General features: G+C 35.6%; 1 protein-coding gene across 4 annotated transcripts in view; it reads left to right on the forward strand.

Moving 5' to 3' along the window:
• FCHSD2 (FCH and double SH3 domains 2) overlaps window positions 1-25,840 on the forward strand; it is a 247,863-nt gene that overhangs the window by 37,092 nt on the left and 184,931 nt on the right. For all 4 annotated transcript variants that reach the window (XM_020902752.2, XM_020902754.2, XM_070473282.1 and 1 more), the window contains exon 3: window positions 3,060-3,105. In XM_020902752.2, coding sequence (XP_020758411.1) covers window positions 3,060-3,105 — 46 coding nt within the window. The remainder of the gene's footprint in view (window positions 1-3,059; window positions 3,106-25,840) is intronic.

The following is a 25,840-nucleotide window of genomic DNA, read 5'->3' on the forward strand; positions in this document are numbered from 1 at the left end:
GATACTTATCAGTCTTTTTAATTTTAACCATTCTGGTTGGTGTGTTTATTTTTAATATTCATCATTATGGTTTTGATGTCCCATCTCTACTACCACCATTAATAAATTGAATGTTCTTAGGTGTTCTGCTCATCCTGGTGATGAATTACAGAGTTAGAGAATCCCCAGACAACTCTCACTCCTGATACCAATTGCAAATCTGGAGGCCTCCTAAGACGACCTCACTTCACAGACTATTTTCTAAAACAAGTGTACCATGTTACATTGCTATAAGCACTGTATGAGACTTTTCAGTTCTCTAGGTCCTTGCTGGCACTTGTTTTTGTTCATCTTTGAATAACAGCAGCCATTAATATTTTAAAAGAGATTTTTATGAGAAACTGATGTTGACTTTTAACAAATACCTTTATGTCTTATATGAAGATTATCAGAAGATTTTTTGGTCTATTCTCTTGCTTTCAGTTCAGTTCATTCACTCAGTCATGTCCGACTCTTTTCGACCCCATGAGCCACAGCACACCAGGCCTCCCTATCCATCACCAACTGCCGGGATCTACCCAAACCCATGTCCATCAAGTCGGTAATGCCATCCAACCATCTCTTCCTCTGTCATCCTGTTCTCCTGCCCTCAGTCTTTCCTAGCATCAAGTCTTTTCAAATGAGTCAGCTCTTCCCATCAGGTGGCCAAAGTATTGGAGCTTCAGCTTCAACATCAGTCCTTCCAATGAACACCCAGGACTGATCTCCTTTCGGATGGACTGGTTGGATCTCCTTGCAGTCCAGGGGACTCTCTAGAGTCTTCTCCAACACCACAGTACAAAAGCATCAATTCTTTGGTGCTCAGCTTTCTTTATAGTCCAACTCTCACATCCATACATGACCACTGGAAAAACCATAGCCTTGACTAGATGGACCTTTGTTGACAAAGTAATGTTTCTGCTTTTTAATATGCTGTCTAGCTTGGTCATAACTTTCCTTCCAAGGAGTAAGTGTCCTAATTTCATGGCTGCAGTCACCATCTGCAGTGATTTTGGAGCCCAGAAAAATAAAGTCAGCCACTATTTCCACTGTTTCCCCTATGGTAAAATCCATATAAAATTTGTTTTCTTAACCGTTTATAAGTGTATAGTTTAGTGCTATTAAGTACATTCATTTTGTTCCACTGCTACAACCATCCATCTTCAGAACTCTTTGCATCTTGCAAAACTGAAACTCTGTGCTTATTAAGTAATAACTACTTTATCCCCTCTTCTTAGCTCCTGGAAACTACCATTCTACTTTGTGCCTGTGTGATTTTGACTGCTTTAAGTCAAATCTTATATAAATGGTAGCATACAGTATTTGTCTTCTTGTGACTGATTTATTTCACTCAGCATAATGATCTCAGAGATCTCACAGTTCATTCGTGTTGTTGCGTATGTCAGAATTTCCTTCCTTTTTAAATTTAAATAATAGTTATTCATCCAAAACAAATGAAGCAAAATCTTAAATGCTTTTATTTTTTATATAAGAGATGAATAATTATGTTGGTAAATTTAAATAATTATTAAAATGAGTTTTGTGTTATTGCTTTTTTCTATTCCAGCTCTCTTATTTATATTTTTCACTTTTTACTCTGATATCTCTGCCTTATTGAAGTGTTTTTAAGAACACAGATACCTAACACCTCACAGAAAAGCCTTTAAACCCAGTATGCATGCATGCATGTGTGCTAAGTTGCTTCAGTCGTGTTCAGCTCTTTGTGACCCTATGCACTGTAGCCCACCAAGGTCTTCTGTCTATGGGATTCTCCAGGGAAGAATAGTGGAGTGGGTGCCATGCCCTCCTCCAGTTAAATTCAGTATATTCAAGGTAAATTGTTAATGTGGTTTGTAAAAAGTGAAAGTGAAAAGTTGCTCAGTCGAATCTGACTTTGCAACCCCATGGACTGTAGTAGCCCACCAGGATCCTCTCTGTCCATGGAATTCTCCAGGCAAGAACACTGGAATGGGTAGCCATTCCCTTCAGGGGATCTTCCTGACCCAGAAATAGACACTGGGTCTCCTGCATTGCAGGCAGATTCTTTACCACTGGCAGTGGTTTGTAAGGTACACTGTTACTTCATGTACTGTTAAGATAGAAGAAAATACTGTTAATTACTTAAATAACATTTAAGTAATTGAATAATATTATTCAATAATTAATAATATAATAATAATATAAATAATAATATTATTATTGAATAATAATATCATAAAATGGGGCTTCCCTTGTGGTGGTAGTGGTAAAGAATTCACCTGCCAATGCAGGAGATACAAGAGATGTGTGTTCAATTCCTGGGTTGGGAAGATCCCTTGGAGAAGGGCATGGCAACCCACTCCAGTATTCATGCCTGGAGAATCCCATGGACAGAGCAACTTGTCAAAATTGTTTACTGTTAAATCTGTGAAATATAATACACGTGTGAAAAAGGCTCTCATCATACTATAACATGTAGTGCTCTTGTACTTTGTTGACTCTTATAAAAGACTAGAATGAAGGAAATGATTTGACTATTTCATGTGGAGAAACTGATCAAAATTTGATTTTTACCTTGTTTTCTGTTCCCTCTATGTTATTATATTCAGTAAACATTTTTATACCTACTATGCACTAGCCATACTGCTGACAGTAGCTAACATGCACACACACACTATAGTCACACCTGTCTTTTACTCTGTGCTAGACACTATTTTGAGCACTCTATATATTGTCCTTTACTAAATTTTACATTATCCCTTTGAGTTAGATACTATTATTATACTCATTTTACCAAATAGCAACCTGAGGCACAGAGAAGTCAAGTGACTTGACCAAGGTCATACAGCTAATAAGTGGTGGTGCTAGGATTTAAATGTCCTAAGATTGTCTTAACTTCAGTCTCTGGTGTCAGTGGTATTCTTAGATACATAGATCATTGACATATTGTGCCTTCCCTCAACACAGCTTATGAAACAGTGTTTGAGGGTATGTTGATAACTTTGCATAAAATTACTGTTACATTTTCAGTAATGAATTTTTATTTTTATTTGTGTTTTTAGGACATTCAGTCAGAAGAAGGCTGCTATTGAAAGAGAGTATGCACAGGTAAGCTTGCAAGTGAAGGTCCCCATCCTCTCATACTTCTTTGGCTTAAGGGCAGATATGGTTGTTGGAGAGAAGCATTGGTATCCCTGCATTCTCCTTTTCTTTGGCTCTCTCACTTTTTTCCTCCTTTTACTCCGTTTGAATCTTCAGATGGGGAGCTGAGTTGCTTCTTACTACAAAGAAGTTTATGAACATTCTGGGAGAAGATAATATTCACAATATTTTGAAGTATTTACAAGTATAAATAATAGTGAATAGAATTCACAAGTATATATATTCACAACTGTACATCTCATCCCTAAGACTCATTTATTTTGTAACTGAAAGTTTGCTCCATTTGATTTCTCTCACCTGTTTTACTTATCTGGTCACGTGTCTCATAAAAAGCTTTTTCGAATAATCCAGGTGTTTTTCTTCATGATTAGATTTAGGTTAAATTTTTAGCAAAAATACTGCACAGGTGAGGTTGAGCCTAATGAGGTTTTATGGTTTGTTGTGGTGACAGATAAAGTAGAGCACATCACTGATATTGCCAATTTTCTAGCCTGATTGAATCTTTAACAATGATAGAGCATTTTATCATTTATCAGTTTTCAAGATTATCTCATGCCTTTTCTGTTTTTTGTTTTGTTTTTTTCGTGCTAAAAAATGAATATTTGTTATGTTAAAAACATTTGCAAGGCATAATTAAAGAAAAATCGAACACCTGAGAATGTTTTAGTTTTAACTTACACAGTTCAGTTTAAATTGTTAAATTTTTAAAAATGCCAAAGCTGGTATATTCTTAGCTTTCATTTATACACATTTTAAAATCCACTGAAAATCAGAACATTTATCTTTGCTGTGGAAATTTCCTTTAGAGAGTCTGCTAGTCGTTAAATTGAAAGTATGTGGAACATTTATACTGCCAACTACTAAATGGATAATATTTGATAATGACACTTCCTTTCTGGGACGTTCCATAGTTTTGGCTATTATTTGTTGTTGGTACATCATCTAAACAGCCAAGACTATTTAAATATATTTAAAAGAAATGGAATCATAATTTATGTGAACAACTTCTTTGAATTTTTAGTTTTCTTTATCAATTTTACCAATTTTAAAGCAGTCTTTTAAAATATGGTAGTTGTGTTTTCATTTCTTTTTTATATTTATACTCTTTTTTCCATGTGCTATACAATAGGTCTTTGTTGGTTATCCATTTATAGCAGTGTATTTAATATTCTTTTAAGCATTTTAATATTTTGGTTCATCTCTGTCAGGAGCTTAGTCTTATGAATATTGATAATTTCCTTAGTTGAACTGTAGATGAATGGGAAATCTATGCTCTATAAGGAATTACTCTAAGTTTCTTATAAAAGTATTATTTTAAAATTAGTTTAAGATATACCACTTTTCATGTGTTGAGAAAATATTTTGAGCACACTTTCAGCTTCTGTGGATATGAGTGCCCAAAAAAGAAGAAGAAAAAAAAAAGTCCTAGCACTTACAGAACTTCGATGGTTGTATATTAACTTCTAATTAAATGTATTAAATTCTTTCTCTTCAGGGAGTTCCCTGGTGGTCCAGTGGTTAGGACTCTGCACTCTGTCAAGGGTTTGATTCCTGTTTGGAGAACTAAAATCCCATAGGCTGTGCGATGCAGCCAAAAAGAATAATAATAAAATTTAAAAATAAAAAATAAAGTTCTCTTCAAAACAACTGATGTGGCATTATACTCAGTTGAAAAGAATGAAGTTATTACTTCATAGAGGTTATTACTTTATAGAAAGTTATTATGTTGTCATCATCTACACAAAGAATTAATGCTCCAAAAAGTTTGAGTAGTATTTGTGAGATTCAGAGATCATACAGATGAGCTGTCCCAATAGAAAAATATGAAGGAAAAGAATTTAAGTGGGATTGATCAGATGACAGCAACTAGTACCTCAAGTACATGCAGACTGAACTTGTAATACATTTTTAGGGGAATGTTAGAAGAAAGAAAGAAAATAATACTGAATATCCTTATTTACACTTGAAGCAATTTGAGCCCTGAATTTTTTCAGGGTTCTTGCTACTTTCAATTTCCTATAAGAATATTAATGTTTTATTTTTAAGCACAGTTTGTGAAATTCATTTTGTAATTCTCCAGAAATAATAGATGTATGGCGTATCTGTTTATACAAATAGAGCAAATGAATCTCTAAAAACACAGCAGCAGTGTGAGTCATTAAACAGCATTAAGTATTAGGGTAAAATTTAGTCTGGCTTTTGACTGCAGTTACCTAACCACTGAGGTATTGGTAAAATTATTTGGAATACTCAGACTGAAGTTGCTAAAGGCGAGTTCTGTGTATTAATATACTTCCTGTAGTCTTTGGCAGAATGCTGCTAGTGAAGGAAGGATACAAAAGGTTACTGTGGCTGGAGAGAAAGAGCAGGAAAAGTTTGTGGGCTTTAAGGGCGGTTCCTCGTCTGAGGACAAACACAGAGCAAATACAGACACCCTGTCAAAAAGCCTGTGGTATCATACAGTCTCACCTCAAGTGCAACTTTTTGCTATTTTTATTCTTTTAAGAAAGAAATTTATGAAGAGTTGGGCTTATTACCCACTGTACTGTGTGTGTGACAGGGTTCTTTTTTGGTGAATTTCCTCACAGTAAAAGTTTCAAATGTAACTTAATTTAGCTGTGTACAGTTAGGTTTCTGGCCATTGCTCTTAAAAAAGCATTGGTGAAGTTATTTAAAATAGTGGACTGTATACTTGGAGTTTTCTATTTTGCTAGCCTTGTCCTGTAGAGCAATAAAGACAACTATCTTGAGAAAAAGTGGAGAATTATTTTCTGTGTTCATGTTGATACTTATATTTTAAAATTATTTTACTTTTGAACTCCTTAACTTATTCAACAATAATTAGAAATAAATTTTAGGAGGAAAGCAGACAGATTTTTTTCCTCAAAATACTTGATATACATAGTTTGATTTTTAAAGTTTTAAGAACTGTTAGGAGAAACAGTGGTCGATATGAGTAAATTTTAGTTTTCTTAGGCATGTAGATTTGCTATTATAGTTTTGTCTTTTTTTTAGAAACTTTGTTATATTTCTTTTTATTATCTTGCTTGTTTATTTGTTTTAATTTTAAGAACTTATTTAGCTCTGATCACACATATAATTGAGGATTTATATGCAGAATATACTTTTAAACTTTATTTTTTATTTTTTCATTGAAGTATAATCAATTTACAATATTTTATTAGTTTCCCAGTATACATACAGTATAGTGATTCAGTTTCTTGCATATTGTATTCCATTATAGGTTATTATAGGAAATTAGGTATAATTCCCTGTGCTGTACAGTAAATCCTTATTGCTTATCTATCTTATGTATAGTAGTTTGTTAATTTTATACCCCTAATTTGTTCCTTCCTCTTCCCTTTTCCCTTTTGTAACCACAAGTTTGTTTTCTATATCTTCGAGTCTCTCTTTGTTTTACCTATACCTTGATTTGTATTTTTAGATTCCACATATAAGTGATATCATATAGTATTTGTTTTTCTCTGTGTGACTTACTTCACGAAGCATTATATTCTCTAGGTGTGTCTACAGTGCTGCAAATGGAGGTGTTTCATTCTTTTTTATGGTTGAGTTCATATTCCAGTGCATGTGCCACATGTGTGTATCTCATATCTTCTTAACCCAGTTGTTCCTTGATGGGCACTTGGTTTGCCTCCATGTTATCATGACTGTTGTAAATGGTGCTGCTATGAAGATCAAGATGCATATGTCTTTTCAAATTAGTGTTTTCATTTTTTTCCTCATACAGATTCCAGGAGTGGAATTGTTGGATCATATGGTAACTCTATCTTTAGTTTCTTGAGGAACCTCCATGCTGTTCCTAGTGGCTACACCAATTTACATTCCCACCAACCATGGAGAAAGGTTCTGTTTTCTTTAATGGCTGGCTCCGTAAAGGGAAAAAGTGAAAAATGACAGGAGAGAAAACTATCAAGTCTGAGAACGAGAAAGAAAAAGAATTGAGAAAAAGAGAACAGAGCCTAAAGAAACTGATGCTATTAAACAGACTAATTATACGTTGTAGGAGTCCCAGCAGGAGAAGAGAGAAAAGGCTAGAACCAGGCTTTGAGTGGTGTTATATCATGTTTGAGCAGGTTATAGTCCACTTAGTTTTTTTAAAAAGAAACTTTTAGTGAGGATAGTGGATATACCATGACAATACATGATTTGCATTGTTAAAATAGGAATATTTTTTGATATTATCATAAATGAGATTGTTTTCTTAGTTTTCTTTTTGTATAGGTTGTTGATATAAAGAAGCACAACTGATTTTAGTACGTTGATTTTTGTTTTCTTCAACTTTAATAAATTCATTTATTCTGATAGTTTTTTTTTTAAATAGAGTCTTTAGTGTTTTCTGCATATGGGATTATGTATTTGTAAACAGATATAATTTTGCTTTATCCTTTCTGATTTGGATGCCTTTTCTTTATTTTTTCTTGTCTGATTGCTCTTACTAGTACTTCCAGCATTATGTTGAATAGAAGTGGCAAGAGTGAGCACCTTATGTAAGTTGTGTATAGAACTTTCTCATCATGTTTTGGACTAGTAAGTTTTAAAGTCAAGAATCTAGTCAGTTTGATTTTTAGGTGATTGATGGGCAAATTGTGATGGTATCCAGTTATAACAATGTTACACTAATATGTTACATCTGAGATTGTCTATTTAAACTTGAATATTGGTATATGTAATATGTACTATGTAATGCCTGATTTTCAGAGTCCTTTGCGCAGTAGTAACCTCAGATCTTAATGCCAAGTTGCTACAGCATAAGCCTGACTGGTTTCATGCTTTTCGAAAAAGTGTTGTAGAACTTTTAAAGAATGCAGAATTAGCAGTCCTGGCAGCTCAATGCCTCATGCCTCTCTTAGTTCATTGAAGGCTGAGGTATTCTCATTCCTGGTATTGCTGTGGGGGTGCAATACATTATGTGGGAAGCTCTGGCTTGGAGCTAGTAGATATGGAACATACTCTCCTTTAGAGCCTCAAAAAGAAACCAAGGCTGCTGACACCTTTATTTCAGACTTCTAGTCAGCAGAATTCTGGGAGAATACATTTCTTTTTTAAAAAAATTATTTATTTACCTGACTGTTTTGGGTCTTTGTTGTTTGGGCTTTCTCTAGTTGTGGCGAGTAGGGACTACTGTCTAGTTGTGTGCATGGGCTTCTCACTGCAGTGGCTTCTCTTGTTGTGGAGCTCGGGCTCGAGAGCATGCGGGCTTCAGTAGTTGCAGGTCCCGGGCTTTAGATTACAGGCTCAGTAGTTATGGAGCATGGGCTTAGCTGTCCTGTGTTGTGTGGGATCTTTCTAGACCAGGGATCAAACTGGTCCATGTCTTTGGTATTGGCAGGCGGATTCTTTACCACTGAGCTACCAGGGAAGCCCTATTTCTTTTTTAAGCCACCTAGTTTATGATACTTTGTTAACAGCAGCTCTTGGAAACTAATATAGTAACCAACAATAATTTTCTTATTCTGGTATTAATTTGAGATGCTTGATGTAGCCACATGTATAAATATGATTGAAAAGAGGATCTTTTCCCTCCTGACTTAGGATAACCATAGTTTTTGGTATACTAAGTATATGCTAGACATCATTATTTTATTTAAATTCTTAAACACTGTAGGATACTATTATATCTTGTACTTTAAAAGTAAGTCCCCAAGACTCAGAAAGGGGAACCATCACGCAGTCTGAATGTTGGTGTCTGACCAAAAGCCTATGTTTTCTTTCCTCTCTCACTGTTTCTTTATGTACTAACAGAGCTCAGTTTCTGTTGGTGGCAGTAGCTAGTATTTATAGATTTTCTTCTTTAACTCACAATTTACATTTGTATAATCTCCTCAGATAAAGAATGATGGTCTGTTAAATGTGCGTTTTCCTGAAGTTCTGAGTTCTATATAATTTTAGTATTTGTTTGCATTTTTTATTTTCAGCCAAAGGCCAGAATATAGAAATAAATTATATCATTCTGTTCATCTGGGATCATTGAATAACTAAAACCATTAAGTACCAAAAATTTCTCATGGAAGTTCCAAAAACTTTAGAGTTACCTCTAGAGAATCAGAATGATTACAATATCCATTCTTGTTTATTAGCAGCTTAAATAGATCATTTATAACAAATGGCTAATGATCGATTTTTATTTAAGAGAGCCCCCCAAATGGAGTAACTGCTAATAAAGATGAATATAATTCATAGAGTATCATCTATCCCATTTATGATGACTGGTTATAGAGAAAATCAGACCTTTAAAGTATCTTCAGTGGAAGAAAATGTCATGGTCTTGAACATGATGGTTTTGTGTTCATGTTTGATGACAGATGTTTTTGGAGGGGGACTTGTGACAATGCTGAAGAAATATTGAAACACTGCAGAAATCAAATGCGTATTTGTGCAGCTTCTTCATTCAATCCCTTTGCAAATAGTATTTATTAACAGTGTAGTTTGGCTAACATTGAAGATCTACCATGTGGCAGCTGTTCTTAGGTGGTGAGAATGTCCTTAATAACATTAGAATATTTCCTTTTCAAAGTGAAGTGAAAATTTGTATGGGTAATGGAAAATAACATTTTAATTGGCCTTATTGTTCTTCAGTTGCTAAGTCGTGCCTGATTCTTTGTGACCCATTGACTGTCCTTCACTAGAACTTTGCAAATATATTATAGAAGTAGAGTTTTTCAAAATGTTATATATAGGTAGTTAATTTGATATTATATATAGTTTAAGCTTTAGAGTTATAAAGAATGGGCATGCATTCTAGGATATTAAAAAATCTGAAAGAAGAGAAGCAGTCTCTAAAATAAAATATTTTTATTAATTTGTAGTTATTAGCAGGAATAATATAGAACTGTTTCTTTGTGATGAAATTGAATTGTTACATTCTTCATTAAAGTAAAAAGGACGTGGTTACTGTCTTTGAGTTAAGTCTTAGTCTAATGGAGAAATAGATCCATAAGCCAATGAAACTAGCTCACCTAGTTTTGTGTAAGAGAATCATTATCCATTGTTAAATAAATACATGTCTAGGAAGCATCACTACGAACAAAGCTAGTGGAGGTGATGGAATTCCAGTTGAGCTATTTCAAATCCTGAAAGATGATGCTGTGAAAGTGCTGCACTCAATATGCCAGCAAATTTGGAAAAGTCAGCAGTGGCCACAGGACTGGAAAAGGTCAGTTTTCATTCCAGTCCCAAAGAAAGGTAATGCCAAAGAATGCTCAAATTATCGCACAGTTGCACTCATCTCACATGCTAGAAAAGTGATGCTTAAAATTCTCCAAGTCAGGCTTCACCAGTATGAGAACCATGAACTTCCAGATGTTCAAGCTGGTTTTAGAAAAGTCAGAGGAACCAGAGATCAAATTGCCATCTTCTGGATCATCAAAAAAGCAAGAGAGTTCCAGAAAAACATCTATTTCTGCTTTATTGACTATGCCAAAGCCTTTGACTGTGTGGATCACAATAAACTGTGGAAAATTCTGAAAGAGATAGGCATACCAGACCACCTGACCTGCCTCTTGAGAAACCTGTATGGTCCAAATAGGAGAAGGAGTACGTCAAGGCTGTATATTGTCACCCTGCTTATTTAACTTATATGCAAAGTACATCATGAGAAATCCTGGACTTGATGAAGCACAAGATAGAATCAAGACTGCTGGGAGAAATATCAATAATCTCAGATATGCAGACGACACCACCCTTATGGCAGAAAGTGAAGAGTAACTAAAGAGCCTCTTGATGAAAGTGAAAGAGGAGAGTGAAAAAGTTGGCTTAAAGCTCAACATTCAGAAAACTAAGATCATGGCATCCAATCCCATCACTTCATGGCAAATAGATGGGGAAACAGTGGAAACAGTGGCTGACTTTATTTTTCTGGGCTCCAAAATCATGCAGATGGTGATTACAGCCATGAAATTAGAAGACGCGTACTCCTTGGAAGGAAAGTTATGACCAACCTAGACAGCATATTAAAAAGCAGAGACATTACTTTGCCAACAAAGGTCCGTCTAGTCAAGGGTATGGTTTTTCCAGTGGTCATGTATGGATGTGAGAGTTGGATTATAAAGAAAGCTGAGTGCCGAAGAATTGATGCTTTTTTTGAGCTGTGATAATTGGAGAAGACTCTTGAGAGTCCCTTGGACTGCAGGGAGATCCAACCAGTCCACCCTAAAGGAGATCAGTCCTGGGTGTTCATTGGAAGGACTGATGTTGAAGCTGAAACTCCAATACTTTGGCCACCTGATGTGAAGAGCTGACTCATTTGAAAAGACCCTGATGCTGGGAGAGATTGAGGGCAGGAGGAGAAGGGGACGAGAGGATGAGATGGTTGGATGGCATCACCAACTCAGTGGACATGGGTTTGGGTGGACTCCGGGAGTTGGTGATGGACAGGGAGGCCTGGAGTGCTGTGGTTCTTGGGGTCGCAAAGAGTCAGACATGACTGAGTGACTGAACTGATCTGAGTACTCTCAATAGAGCACTGCTTCATAGTATTGTCCATGTGAGAGACGTTTTTACACTTTAAATCACCAGTTCAGTTGAGTTGAGTTTGAAATTCATATCTGAAATCACTTATCTTTTCTCTTAATGTACATGTTATGTATTTTATGACCAGCAGTCACATAGGTCTCTTGTTTGTTGTATCTGAACGTCAGTTGTTCTGTAGTAAGTAGGACTGTCTGTCTCTTTGATGAATTCTCTACATAACCTGCAGAGTGGATTCTGGACAAGCAGCATAGCCTTATTTTAAATCAGCTCATCCCAAAGAATGTAAAAATTGGGTGCAATTCTATCCAACCTTTTAATGTAATGTATGAGTAAAAATAATGTACAGAAGTTTTATTTTAATTTAAGTTAAATTTTAGTTTAAACTGCTATTACTCTAATATAAATTGTTGCTCTTTCTCATTCTCTAAGTTGGTTTACTTTATGGATTTTCTGAGAAAGCAGGAAGTGACCTAATGCTTTAGCTTTAAAAGAAGAAACCATAACACTGTCCAGGAAATACTCACACCTCACTTCCCTACCTAGAGAGTCCTTGAATATAGGATTATATTTCCCTCGTGATTTATGTCTAGTACTTAGTACAATATCTGGCACATCATAAATGCTTAAATAACATTTGATGGGTGAAATGAAGAATGCCTTTTTCATGTCTGTTACGAAAATTCCAACTCAGAATAGGAATCAATAAAATGTTATTCTTAAGCCAAAAAGATGATATTGCTAGAAAGAAATAAAAGCATATCTTTTGACCATTAATTGATAGCCACAAGTGGCTTATATAAATTTCTCCTTTATTTTCTCAGAAATCAATCATTTAATGAAGTTTATATTTAAATAGTTTGCAGAAACTTTATTTCTCATAGTAGGATTAAACTCTTAGATTCACTTAATGGCATTTGTGTTCAATTTTTAAAATATTGTATGTATATAATTTAACAGAATTATACTCTTAGTCTTCACAAACTAATAAATGTAAACTAAACATTGATTCAAGGAGTATTCATTTGTATTGAACTGCTACTAATGTTGTTAACTAATTTTAATGAACATATATTAAAATAATTTATTTATTTGTGACTGCAGTGGGTCTTAGTTTCAGCATGTAGGATCTTTCATTGTGGCGCGGGCTTTTTGTTGTGGTGCTTGAACTCCAGAGTGTGCAGACTTAGTAGTTGCGGTGCACAGGCTCAGTTGCCCTGCAGCATGTGTGATCTTAGTTCCCTGACCAGGGATTGAACCTGTGTTCCCTGCATTGGACGGCATATTCTTAACCTGTGGACCACCAGGGAAGTCTCCAAATAATATTTTTTTAGTGACTTAAACATTAGAACTCGATGAATTGTTAAATGTAAGCAAGTGAAAAATAAATGTAAGCAAGTGGCGGCTTAAATCATTTTTTTCAGGGTATCTACAAAGATAAATAAAACTTGATTCTTTATCCTCAGAGGATTTATAGTCATGTAGGATAAAGCAGATACGAGAATGAATATATAGTATAAGGCATAAAGAATAAATAGTAGAAGGCAAAATCAAGTAGTTTCTAAATTGTGGTTGTATTTAGCAAGATTATAAACAGAAACAATACATATAATAGTGAATGGTAAGAGAAGACTGTGGATAAGGCATTGACTATCAATTACTTTTGGAATAAGATATGCCAGTTCTTCAACTGAGGCTCTCTTTGTCCAGTTTGGCTCAGTTCTTAAGCACTGGGGCCCATTTTTGATGCTTTTAGATTTTGGGAATTAGGAATCTTGACTATTTGCTAAATATGGTTTTCTAGAGAATAAGAATTTTCTAAATGAAGAATATAGCTTGATGGCTAATATGGTGTGAATCGTAAGAATGTCACTTACTAGCTGTGTAACCTTGGGTGGTTTATTTAACCACTCTGTGCTTCAGATTACCAACCTATAAAAACAGTATGATGATGATGATAATAATACCATATAGAGTAGTCATTTGTCTTTATTTCTTATTAGAATATGTATTCTCATGGATAGATACTTCATAGAATAAATGGAGAGTCTAAGATAAACAAGATAACAGCGCATGTGAATCTATGTGTGCATGCACACACATAGATTAAGAATACGATTTTAGTGAAGTGAGATTAGAACTACACTTAAAATAAGGGCAGAGAAACTGTACATTTTTGTTATTGTTGTTGTTCAGTTGCTTAGTCATGACCAGCTCTTGGCGATCCTATGGACCGCAGTGCACCAGGCTTCACTGTCCTTCACTATCTCCCAGAGTTTGCTCAAACTCACATCCATTGAGTCTGTGATGCCATCCAACCATCTCATCCTCTGTCGTCCCCTTCTCCTCCTGCCCTCAATCTTTCCCAATATCAGGGTCTTTTCCAGTGAGTCAGTTCTTTGCGTCAGATGGCCAAAGTATTGGAGCTTTAGCTTTTCAGTCCTTCCAATGAACATTCATGGTTGATTTCCTTTATGATTGACTGGTTTGATCTCCTTGCTGTCCATGATACTCTTAGGAGTCTTCTCCACCACCACAATTTGAAAGCATCAATTCTTTGGCACTCAGCTTTCTTTATGGTCTAGCTCTCACTTTTGTACATGATTACTGGAAAAACCATAGCTTTGATGAGCATTTTAGCTCAATCTAGGATTTTTAATATATTCCAGGTTTCAGTGAGAGAGCAGCTGCTTTTTGCTTTTTTAAAGATACCGTTGATGTTTAGGTCAGAAACAGTGCTGGAATTCTGAGCGATCTAAACCCCAGATGCTAGTTACCTAAATACCTTCTCTGATTTTGAAAATATTTTCTCTGACTCGTTAAAAATGATCAGTGCAAACTGAATGAGACCCACCTTTTCTTCTATTTAATTTTCCATTGTGTGCTGTTAAATAGTTCTCTATTTCTGTTTTTAATTCAAATAATTCCATTTGTACTTGTGAAGCAAGTACAAATTTAATTTGTACTTGTGCTTCCTTCCAAATTCTTTCTTTGCAGCCAAATATATTGTAGTCACTAAATTTTTCAACTGTTGTCATATTGAAAGGATGTTAAAATGTTAATATGCTTAATTTTGTTCCCTTTTATTATTAATACATCTAAACATGCAGCAGAGTTGAAGAATATAACAGTTAACACCCATATACCCACCTACCATTTAGTATGCTTGCTATATATAGCACATATATATACACCCTACCATTTAGTATACTTGCTTTATCACATATCTATCCATATTTTGGTCTTTATTTCATTTAGTATTCCATTTTATTTTTGATGTGTTTCAAAGTAAATGCAGACATCAGGACTCTTCCCTCTAAATTCCTCAACTAAGCTTTGTTTTTGAAAGATCTATTTTTCCCCTTTTTTATTTCATTCAGCATTGATGTTTTAATACTTTTTATTTTCTGTTTATTTGCTTTATTTTATTTTTATTATTTTTGTTATGACTGCACTGGATCTTCATTGCTGTTCATGGTCTTTCTCTAGTTGCCACTGGCAGGGGCTACTCTTTGTTGTGGTGCGTGGGCTTCTCAGTGCAGTGGCTTCTCTCTTTGCAGCGCACAGGATCAAGGTGTGTGTGAGTTTCAGTAGTTGCATCACTCAGGCTCAGTAGTTTCAGCATGTGGGCTCAGTAATTGTGGTATATGGACTTAGTTGCTCTACAAAATGTGGGATCTTCCCAGTCCAGGGATGGAATCCATGTCCCCTACATTGGCAGGCAATTCTTATCCACTGTACACCAAGGAAGTAGTTCCATTCTCCCTTTTTAATATAGAGAACAGGTTGGCAAGCTACAGCCATCTGGCTTGACACCTGCTTTTATACATAAAGTTTTATTGGCCCATAGTCAATGCCTATTGGTTAACATTATCTCTGGTTGCTTTCTTGCTGCACTGGCAGAGTTGATACAGGGATCATATAGTCTGCAAAGCCAAGAATGTTTACACTCTGCCCTTTACAGAAAAAATCTGCAACCACTCATAGAGAGGCCATGAAACTTCTTTCTAAATTCATTGATAGTAATTTTGTCAATCAAGGCATTCATCTTCTAGTTAGAAAGTTCCTATTTATGTTGAGCAAAAATCTTCTTTTCCAGGTAATCTTCTTGGATGCATGACAGTCTTTTGGGAATTTGAAGACTGCTTGTATGCTTGCTCTCATCTCTTTCTGCAAGTCTGTGCACCACTCCTAGTCTTCCTAGTCCTAAAATTCTGTAGTTTATTCAGTTTACACTTGAATGACCTCTGTAACTCAATTTTAAACTTTTCACCTATCTTGTTTCCTGTCATTATTCCTCAGACATTGATACTCAGATCAGAATCCAGTTTATTAATTCTATGGGTGTGGTTGGCTCAGAGCAGTCTGTTTCTTCTATATTTTTATTTTTATTAAGTTTTACTATGCATTTCTTATGTACTGTTCACCCAGTGATGTTATTACTGTTAATATGGGCTAAGATGCATTATCCTTACAGGTAGCTATATTAGTAGCTTTTATTGAACAAATTCAAAACCACTAAGTCTTTTACATATCTTACTGTTATAGCAGATCTTCTTCATTCTTTTCTGAATCCAGAGCAGAACTTTTACCTTTGTGAGAGTCCACTATATTGACATAACTGACTTTGCCAGTTTTATTGAGAAGTTTTTGCTTCTTAAGTCTGTCATTCTTATGTTTTCTATTTTTCTTAGCTGTCCTGTGAGAATTTAATAGTAGTTACTTCATCATCACCTTGCTATATTTGTGCAATCATTATTGAACACAAGTAAAATTTTTGTGGGAGTTTCTCTTAGAACTTATGGTAAATTGAATAATTTCTCAGCAAATAATCCTCTTCCATCCTTTTCCTTGGGCTGATATATTCATCTCTGACTCACTGACTTTGGACTTGATCGTATGGCTTCCTTGAGCCAATAGAATGGAGATGGAAGTGGCAGCAGGCAATTTCTAAGATGAGACTTTAAGAGCCCTGCGAAGTTTCTTTTAGCTCTCTTGTACTTCACCCATTTCCTACAAGAAAAAAAAAAAATTGCCTCAGCTACTTACTGTCCCTTTGTGTTGGGTTCCAAAATGAAAGATAAGTGAAGGAGAACTGAACTTGATTCACAAACCTAAAGCAGAGATGCTTCAGCCAAATCTGAGTTCATAAGAAATTTGTATTTAATACTGCAACCCATTGGCATTTTTTGGAGTTGTTTGTTATGCAGCATTAATTCACCAATAGCTGATCCTTATATGGTTAAACATGCCATTCTGTTTGTAGGGAATCATCTCTGAAATGCCTATTACTTGTAAATAGCAAAGTGATACTAGACCATCTTGAACCCGGGGTGAAAGGAGATCAGAGATAAACTTTGTGCTAAGGTGCATGTCCATGGCAGGAGATAAGAGATCCTCTGAGGAAAGGGACTATAATTACTAAATTATGCAGGATACACAGATACATGCTACTGCTCTGGCTTGTCCCTCAAACACTTTGGGTCATTTCCTTACTTCTTTGCAGTTTGATTTACTACCATTGTTAGGTTTTTTGACTTTTTTCTATTCTGTTTTCCTATTCTTCCTCATGTTCTGTGACATTTTATCACTTTTGGAAATAGTACATGTTTGCACAGACTATAAGTAGTATGTAAAGAAATAACAGAATAAGACCGTTGGAATTGTAGTTCTGGCTGTACCATTTGTTAACACAATCACTCCAAATAAGTTACTTAAACCATTTCCTCCTCTTCATAGTGGGGTTAATAAATAACTCACAGTTGCTACTAAGCTGAATTGAAATGACAGAGTCATTGGCTCAGCATCATTTGTATATAGTCATTTAGGAAATACTTACTGAGTGAACTCTGAGGAATATAATGCTTTGCACATTATAAAAAAATCAGTGCATTTTATGGCATTTTGATAATCACAGTCTTAGAAAGTACTTGGTGGTATCATATTGATGTCAAGTGAAAAGAAAAAGAGAATTCAGCTTCTATCTGTGGAATAAAGAACATAAATATTTGCTGCTGAAAATCATGGAACAGTTTTATAGATGTATTTTATGTTACATCATGGCTTAATATTTCATTTCAGGACTTTTTACAGTATCCTTGAAAGTGAATAGGTATTGTCAATAGCTATTGTTTTGGTTTTGTTTTATTTATTTTTTAAAATTTTGGCTGTGCTGTGTCTTCATTGCTGCGTGCAGGCATTCTCTAGTTGCGGCAAGCGGGGGCTACTCTTCGTTGCAATGCTCGGACTTCTCATTGTAGTGGCTTCTCTTGTAGTACAGAGGCTCTAGGGTTTTAGTGGTTGTGGCGCATGGGCTTAGTTGCTCTGCGGCGTGTGGAATCTTCCTGGACCAGGGATCGAACCCATGTCCCCTGTGTTGTCAGGCAGATTCTTATCCACTGTACCAATAGGTGGTATTTTTTGTTCTATCTGAAGAAAAGATATAAAGAAATAAAACTGCCTTTATTCATATAGTTCTATCTTTATTCATATAGTTATACCTTTATTCATATAGTTCTATTTATATGAATCCAAGGCAGAATATAAGAAGATTGTTTATGTTGTGTTCCCTCTTCTAGTTTACATTTATTCAGAATATAAATTCAAGTATATATCATGCCACTGAGTATTATGAATGATCATATTCTTTTCATATAACCTTGGTTAAGTTACAGTAAAAACGATGAGGCTAACAGCTTTTCTCTCCTATTACTTGGGCACGTATCAGACATTTTGACTGGTTCATAGGAATCTTTTTTTTAATTTAAAAATTAATTGTGCTTTTAACAATTCACATATTACAGAGACACATACATTAAAATCAGTTGTCTTCTTTAGTTTCTGTTCAAATTCACCTCCTTTTGTTTGGCATGAGTCTTTTCCTTTTATATGTGCTCAATTAATAGGTAGGTTTTTTAATACTTTATAAAATAAGATCATACTTAAGTTTATTCTGTACCTTGTCTTTTGTATTTAATAGTATTTTCATCATTGATATATTTCTCAAGTGAATACTTGAAAATTTTACTTTTATTGGCAGCATCATAGTTCATATTATGAATGTGGATTATTTAACATCCACATTGATCAATCCACATCTTATTAAGCTGTTGAAAACAACACTGCAATGAACATCCTTATCTTGTTACACTTATTCTTCTATTTTAATAATTCTGAAAATGGCACTTCTATAACGAAACATATCTGCATTAAATTTTTAAATAAATATTAATAAGTCAAACAGTTTTTTTTTCTTTTTAAAAATGCTATAGCAATTTATATTTCTATTAACAGTTTGCTGGAGGATCTGGTGCATCTTCCCCTTACTAGGAGTGGATATTACTAGTCATTAATTTTTTTTTTTTTCTCAAGCTGAATCAAAAGCTTTATTTCTCTGAGTACTGGTTTATTTCTGGTTTAAAGCTTTATTGCTTTAATCAACAACACCCAAATCTCTGAAGCTTAGCAAGAATAAATTGATTGTTATTTATATAACCTTATTGAAGGAATTTGGTAAATGGCCCTCATGTGATGGAGTAATTCAGACTTCTTTAATATTGAGGCTCCAAGATTCTTTAGGGCCTGAAGTCTTCTGCTGGATCTTCTGTGTCTAGTTAGCAGGAAGAGAAAGAGGGAACTAGATTGCACAGGAGAGGTATTAATGGGCCACACCTGAATGTGGCATGCATTATTTCTTCCCTCTTTCCATTTGCCAAAACTTAGTCAAATGGTCATATCTAATTTAAGAGGAGGCTGGAAAAATCTCATCTGTGTGTATGCCTTGAAGGACTGGAAAACATGGATACCAGTAAAGCTAGCAGTCTCTGGCATGTTTGATTTTAAAATTCAGAAATAGTGTTTTTTTATTCTGAAAATATTATTTTATCTATCTATACTGTGTACTGTTGAGCCAGTGTTTTCAGAGAACAATAATAATTGTATGTAATTTAACTGATTAATTCCTTTAGTTACACAAATGGTCAATGGGTCTGGTAACCCAAATAGCAAGGAACAATTAAAGAAATATAAATTTTAGGTGATATATTTTAAATTCTTGGCGGGTTGCCCAGAAAAGTAGATGAAGAGTGATAAGTATTTGCTTATGAAAGCTAGTAATATTTGTATTCACTACTTAATAGAGGCTTTTAATGATTTAATCTATGATACAAAGAGTTTTGTCCTATACCTAATAGAAATCTTGTGTATATTTCATTAGATTTAGAACTGAGTATTTCATTTTTTAAATGATTATATAAATGATATTATGATTTAAGTTCCACTTTTCATTGCTGGTTTGTAAGAAAGTAAATGACTCTTGTATATTAACTTTGTATCCTGCAACCTTACTACAGTTAGTTCCAGAGGGTTTTTTTGTTCTTGATATTTTAGGATTTTCCACATAGATGATCATGTCATCTGCAAACAAAAGGCAGTTTTATTTCTTTCTTTCCAATCTGTATACCTTTTATTTCTTTTCCTTGTCTTATTACATTAGCTAGTATTTCCAGTATGATTTCAAAAAGAAGTAGTGAGAGGGGACACCCTTGCCTTGTTATCTTAGCAGGAAAGTTTCAAATTACCCGTCACTAGGTATAATACTAGTATTTATCAAGTTGAGAGAATTCCTCTTTATATCAAGTTTGCACACGTGTATGCTCAGTTGCTTTAGTTGTGTCTGACCCTTCAACCCCATGGACTGTAGCCCACCAGGCTCCTCTGTCAATGGGATTCTCCAGGCAAGAATACTGGAGTGGATTGCCTTGCCCTCCTCCCGGGGCTCTTCTTGACCCAGGGATCAAACCCATGTCTCCTGTAACTCCTGCACCGTAGGTGGATTCTTTACCCACTGAGCCACCTGGGAAGCCCAATTCCTAGTTTACTGAGAGTTTTATCATAAGTGGGTGTTAGGTTTTGTCAGATGCTTTTTCTGCATCTACTGATATGATAATATGACTTTCTTCTTTTTGACCTGTTGATGTGATGGATTACATTAATTGATTTTCAAATGTTGAATCAACCTTGCATACCTGGGGTAAATCTCACTTGGTCATGGCATATTTTATATATACATCATTGGGTTCAACTTGTTAGTATTTTATTGAGAATTTTTGCATCTACACTAATGAGTTTAGATCTGTAGTTTTTTTTGTAATGTCTTTGTCTAGTTTTGGTATTAAGGTAATGCTGGCCTCATGGAGTAAGTTAGAAAGTATCTATTCTGCTGTGTCCTCTGAAAGAGATTCTAGAGGATTGAAATAATTTCTTCCTTTGTGTTTGGTGGAATTCACCAGTGAACCCATCTGGACCTGGTGCTTTCTTTTTTGGAAAGTTATTATTGATTTAGTATCTTTAATCACTTGAACATCTATGATTTAAATGTACCAATTAAAAGACTGGATCAACAAATAAGACCCAACCATATGTTGTTGACAACAAATGTATTTTATACGTATGTTTGTGTATATATGTATGTGTGTGTGTGTGTGTGTGTGTGTGTGTATTCAGGGGAGGTCTGTTCATATTGTTTATTTCTTCTTGTGTGAGTTTTGGGGCAGATTGTGTCATTCAATGAATTAGTCCATTTCTTCTAGGTTACTGAACTTATGGGCATAGAGTTACTCATAGTATTCCTTTATTATCCTTTTTATGTCCATAGGATCTGTAGTGATACTCCCATCTTTCATATCCTATGTAAGTAGTTTATATCCTGTCACTTTTTTTCTTAGCCTGGCTAGAAGCTTATTAATCTAATTGATTTTTTTTTTCAAAGACTCAGCTTTTAGTTTTATTATATTCTCTGTTGGCTTCCTGTTTTCAATTTCACTGATTTCTAAGTCTTATTATTGTTTCTTTTCTTGTACTTCCTTTGAATTTAATTTACTATTTTTCCCCCTCATTTTCTGAGGTGAAACTTAGATTATTGATTTTATTGAAATAAAATAATTGATTTATTTGACTTACATTGTTGTGTTAATTTCTGCTGTACAACACAGTGATTCAGTTATATATATATATAGATAACACACATTCTTTTTCATGTTTTTCCATTATGGTTTATTTATCACAGGATATTGAATATAGTTCCCTGTGCTATATATAGTAGGACCTTTATGTTTGTTCATACTATGTATAATAGTTTGCATCTGCTAATCCCAAATTCGCAATTCATCCCATCAACCCCCACCCCCACCCCGGGAACCAGAAGTCTGTTCTCTGTATCTGTGAATCTGTTTCTGTTTTGTAGATAAATTCACTTGTGTCATATTTTAGATTCCACATATAAATGATGTCATATGATATTTTTTCTGACTTAACTCACTTAGTATGGTATTCTCTAGGTCCATCCTAAAACATGGAAATTAAATAACACACTTCTAGATAATACATGGGTCAAAGAAGAACCTCAGGAGAAATCTCAAGAGGAATGTTAAACTATGTTATTAAACTGAATGAAAATGTAAACAACTTACTGAAATTTGTTAGATACAATGATAACAGAGTTTAAAGGGGGTATTTATAATATTAAATGCATAACATATTTTCACTGTGGTCTGAGAGCAGTCATTGTGTGATTTCTGGTCTTTAAAATATTTTAAGTTATGTTTTTTGGTCTACTGTGTGATCTGTCTTGGTGAATCTTCCATGTGAACATGAGAAGAATGTGTATTCTACTGTTCTTATATGAAACAGTTTATAGATGTCAGTTATTCAATTGATGGTGTTATTGAATTGCACTGTGTCTTTCTTGATATTCTGTCTGCTGAATCTGTCCATTTCCAACAGAGGGGTGCTGGGGTCTCCAAATATGATAGTGGATGTATCAAAAAAAGAACTTGCAGTTCTTTTTTAAAAAATTTGTTTATTTTAATGGAGGCTAAAAAGCAGAGACATTACTTTGCCAACAAAAGTCCATCTAGTCAAGGCAGTGGTTTTTCCAGTAGTCATGTATGGGTGTGAGAGTTGGACTATAAAGAAAGCTGAGTGCCAAAAAATTGATGCTTTTGAACTGTGGTGTTGGAGAAGACCCTTGAGAGTCCCTTGGACTGCAAGGAGATCCAACCAGTCCATCCTAAAGGAGATCAGTCCTGGGTGTTCATTGGAAGGACTGATGTTGAAGCTGAAACTCCAATACTTTGGCCACCTGATGCAAAGAGCTGACTCATTTGAAAAGACCCTGATGCTGGGAAAGATTGAAGGCAAGAGGAGAAGGGGACACCAGAGGATGAGATGGTTGGATGGCATCACTGACTCAATGGACATGCGTTTGGGTAAACTCTGGGAGTTGGTGATGGACAGGGAGGCCTGGTGTGCTGCCGTCCATGGGGTCGCAGAGTCAGACACAACTGAGCAACTGAACTGAACCGAATTACTTTACAATGTTGGGGTGGGTTTTGCCATACATTGACATGCATCAGCCAACCATGGGTATACCTGTGTCCCACCATCCTGAACCTCTTCTTGCAGTTCTATTAGTTTTTGTCTCATGTGGTTTAGTGCTCTGTTGTTATTCATATGCATATTAAGGGTTGTTATGTCTTTGTGAAGAACTGACCCTCTTATCATTAATGCCCTTACTTATACCTGATTCGGAGAAGGCAATGGCACCCCACTCCAGTACTCTTGCCTGGAGAATCCCATGGATGGAGGAGCCTGGTGGGCTGCAGTCCATGGGGTCGCTGGGAGTCAGACATGACTGAGCGACTTCACTTTCACGCTTTGGAGAAGGAAATGGCAATCCACTCTGGTATTCTTGCCTGGAGAATCCCAGGGATGGCAGAGCCTGGTGGGCTGCCGTCTGTGGGGTCGCACAGAGTCGGACACGACTGAAGTGACTTAGCAGCAGCAGCAGCAGCAGCATACCTGATAACCTTCATTGCTTTGAAGTCTGCTCTGTGTGAAATTAATGTAGCTACTCTTGCTTCCTTTTGATTAGTGTTAGCATAATGTATTTTTCTCCATTCACTTACTTTTAATCTATAAGTGTCTTTATATCTAAAGTGGGTTTATTGCATCTTATTTATTGATCAACTCTGACAGTGTCTGTCTTTTACTTGATGCATTTAAACCACTGGTGTTCAGAGTAATTATTGACATTGTCAAATTTATATCTACCATACTGGTTACTATTTTCTATTTGTTTCTGTTGTTCTTTGTTCCTTTTTTGGTTTTCCACTTTTTCCCCTGCTTTTCCACTCTTTGTGGTTTTGACTGGGCCTTTTATATTTTTCCATTTTTGTCCTTTCTTAGCATATTAGTTATATCTCTTTTTAAAATTTTTTATTATTTGCCCTAGAATTTGTACTATACATTTTTTTTTCCATTTATTTTTATTAGTTGGAGGCTAATTACTTTACATCATTACAGTAGTTTTTGTCATACATTGAAATGAATTAGCCATGGATTTACATGTATTCCCCATCCCGGTCCCCCCTCCCACCTCCCTCTCCACCCGATCCCTCTGGGTCTTCCCAGTGCACCAGGCCCGAGCACTTGTCTCATGCACCCAACCTGGGCTGGTGATCTTTTCACCCTAGATAATATACATGTTTCAATGCTGTTCTCTTGAAACATCCCACCCTCGCCTTCTCCCAGAGTCCACAAGTCTGTTCTATACATCTGAGTCTCTTTTTCTGTTTTGCATATAGGGTTATCGTTACCATCTTTCTAAATTCCATATATATGTGTTAGTATACTGTAATGGTCTTTATCTTTCTGGCTTACTTCGCTCTGTATAATGGGCTCCAGTTTCATCCATCTCATTAGAACTGATTCAAATGAATTCTTTTTAATGGCTGAGTAATATTCCATGGTGTATGTGGTACATGTACTATACATTTATAACCAAATCTAAGCTCTAAGCCTACTTCCTAAAACCATTATACTACTTAGTGGGTAATGTGAGTACCTTGTAACAACAAAACAATCATATCTCCCATCATTTGCACGATTCCTGTCATTAACTTATATATAAGCATACTTAAGCATAAGTATACGTAATAGAATTAGTTCATTTCAGTCACTCAGCCATGTCTGACTCTTTATGACCCCATGGACTGCAGCATGCCAGGCTTCCCTGTCCATCATCAACTCCTGGAGCTTGCTCAAACTCATGTCCATCAAGTCGGTGATGCCATCCAACCATCTCATCCTCTGTCGTCCTCTTCCCCTTCTGACCTTCAATCTTTCCCAGCATCAGGATCTTTTCAAATGAGTCAGTTCTTCACATCAGGTGGCCAAAGTTTGGAGTTGCAGCTTCAGCATCGGTCCTTCCAATGATTACTCAGTACTGATTTCCTTTAGGATTGACTGATTTGATCTCCTTGCTGTCCAAGGGACTCTCAAGAGTCTTTCCGATACCACAGTTCAAAAGCATGAATGCTTCATCGCTTAGCTTTGTTTATAGTCCAAATGTCATATTCATACATGACTACTGGAAAAACCATAGCTTTGACTAGACAGACCTTTGTCGGCAAAGTAATGTCTCTGCTTTTTAATATGCTGTCTAGGTTGGTCATAACTTTTCTTCCAAGGAGCCAGCATCTTTTAATTTCATGGCTGCAATCACCATCTGCAATGATTTTGGAGCCCCAAAAAATAAAGTGTGTCACTGTTTCCATTGTTTACCCATCTATTTGCCATGAAATGATGGGACTGGATGCCATGATCTTAGTTTTCTGAATGTTGAGTTTTAAGCCAGCCTTTTCACTCTCCTCTTTCACTTTCATCAAGAGGCTTTTTAGTTCTTCTTTGCTTTCTGCCATAAGGATGGTGTCATCTGCATATCTGAGGTTATTGATCTTTCTCCTGGCAATCTTGATTCCAGCTTGTGCTACATCCAGCCTGGCATTTTGCATGATGTGCTCTGCATATAAGATAAGTAAACAGGGTGACAGTATACAGCCTTGATGTACTCCTTTCCCAATTTGGAACCAGTCTGTTTTCCTGTGTCCAGTTCTAACTGTTGCTTCTTGACCTACATAGAGATTTCCCAGGAGGCAGGTAAGGTGGTCTGGTATTCCCATCTCTTTAAGAATTCTCCACAGTTTGTTGTGACGCACACAGTCAAAGACTTTGGCATAGTCAATAAAACAGATGTTTTTCTGGAACTCTCTTGCTTTTTCTATGATCCATTGGAAGTTAGCAGTTTCATCTCTGGTTCCTCTGCCTTTTCTAAATCCACCTTGAACATCTG

Source organism: Odocoileus virginianus, chromosome 10, assembly GCF_023699985.2.
Source record: "Odocoileus virginianus isolate 20LAN1187 ecotype Illinois chromosome 10, Ovbor_1.2, whole genome shotgun sequence".
NCBI classification, from domain to species: domain Eukaryota; kingdom Metazoa; phylum Chordata; class Mammalia; order Artiodactyla; family Cervidae; genus Odocoileus; species Odocoileus virginianus.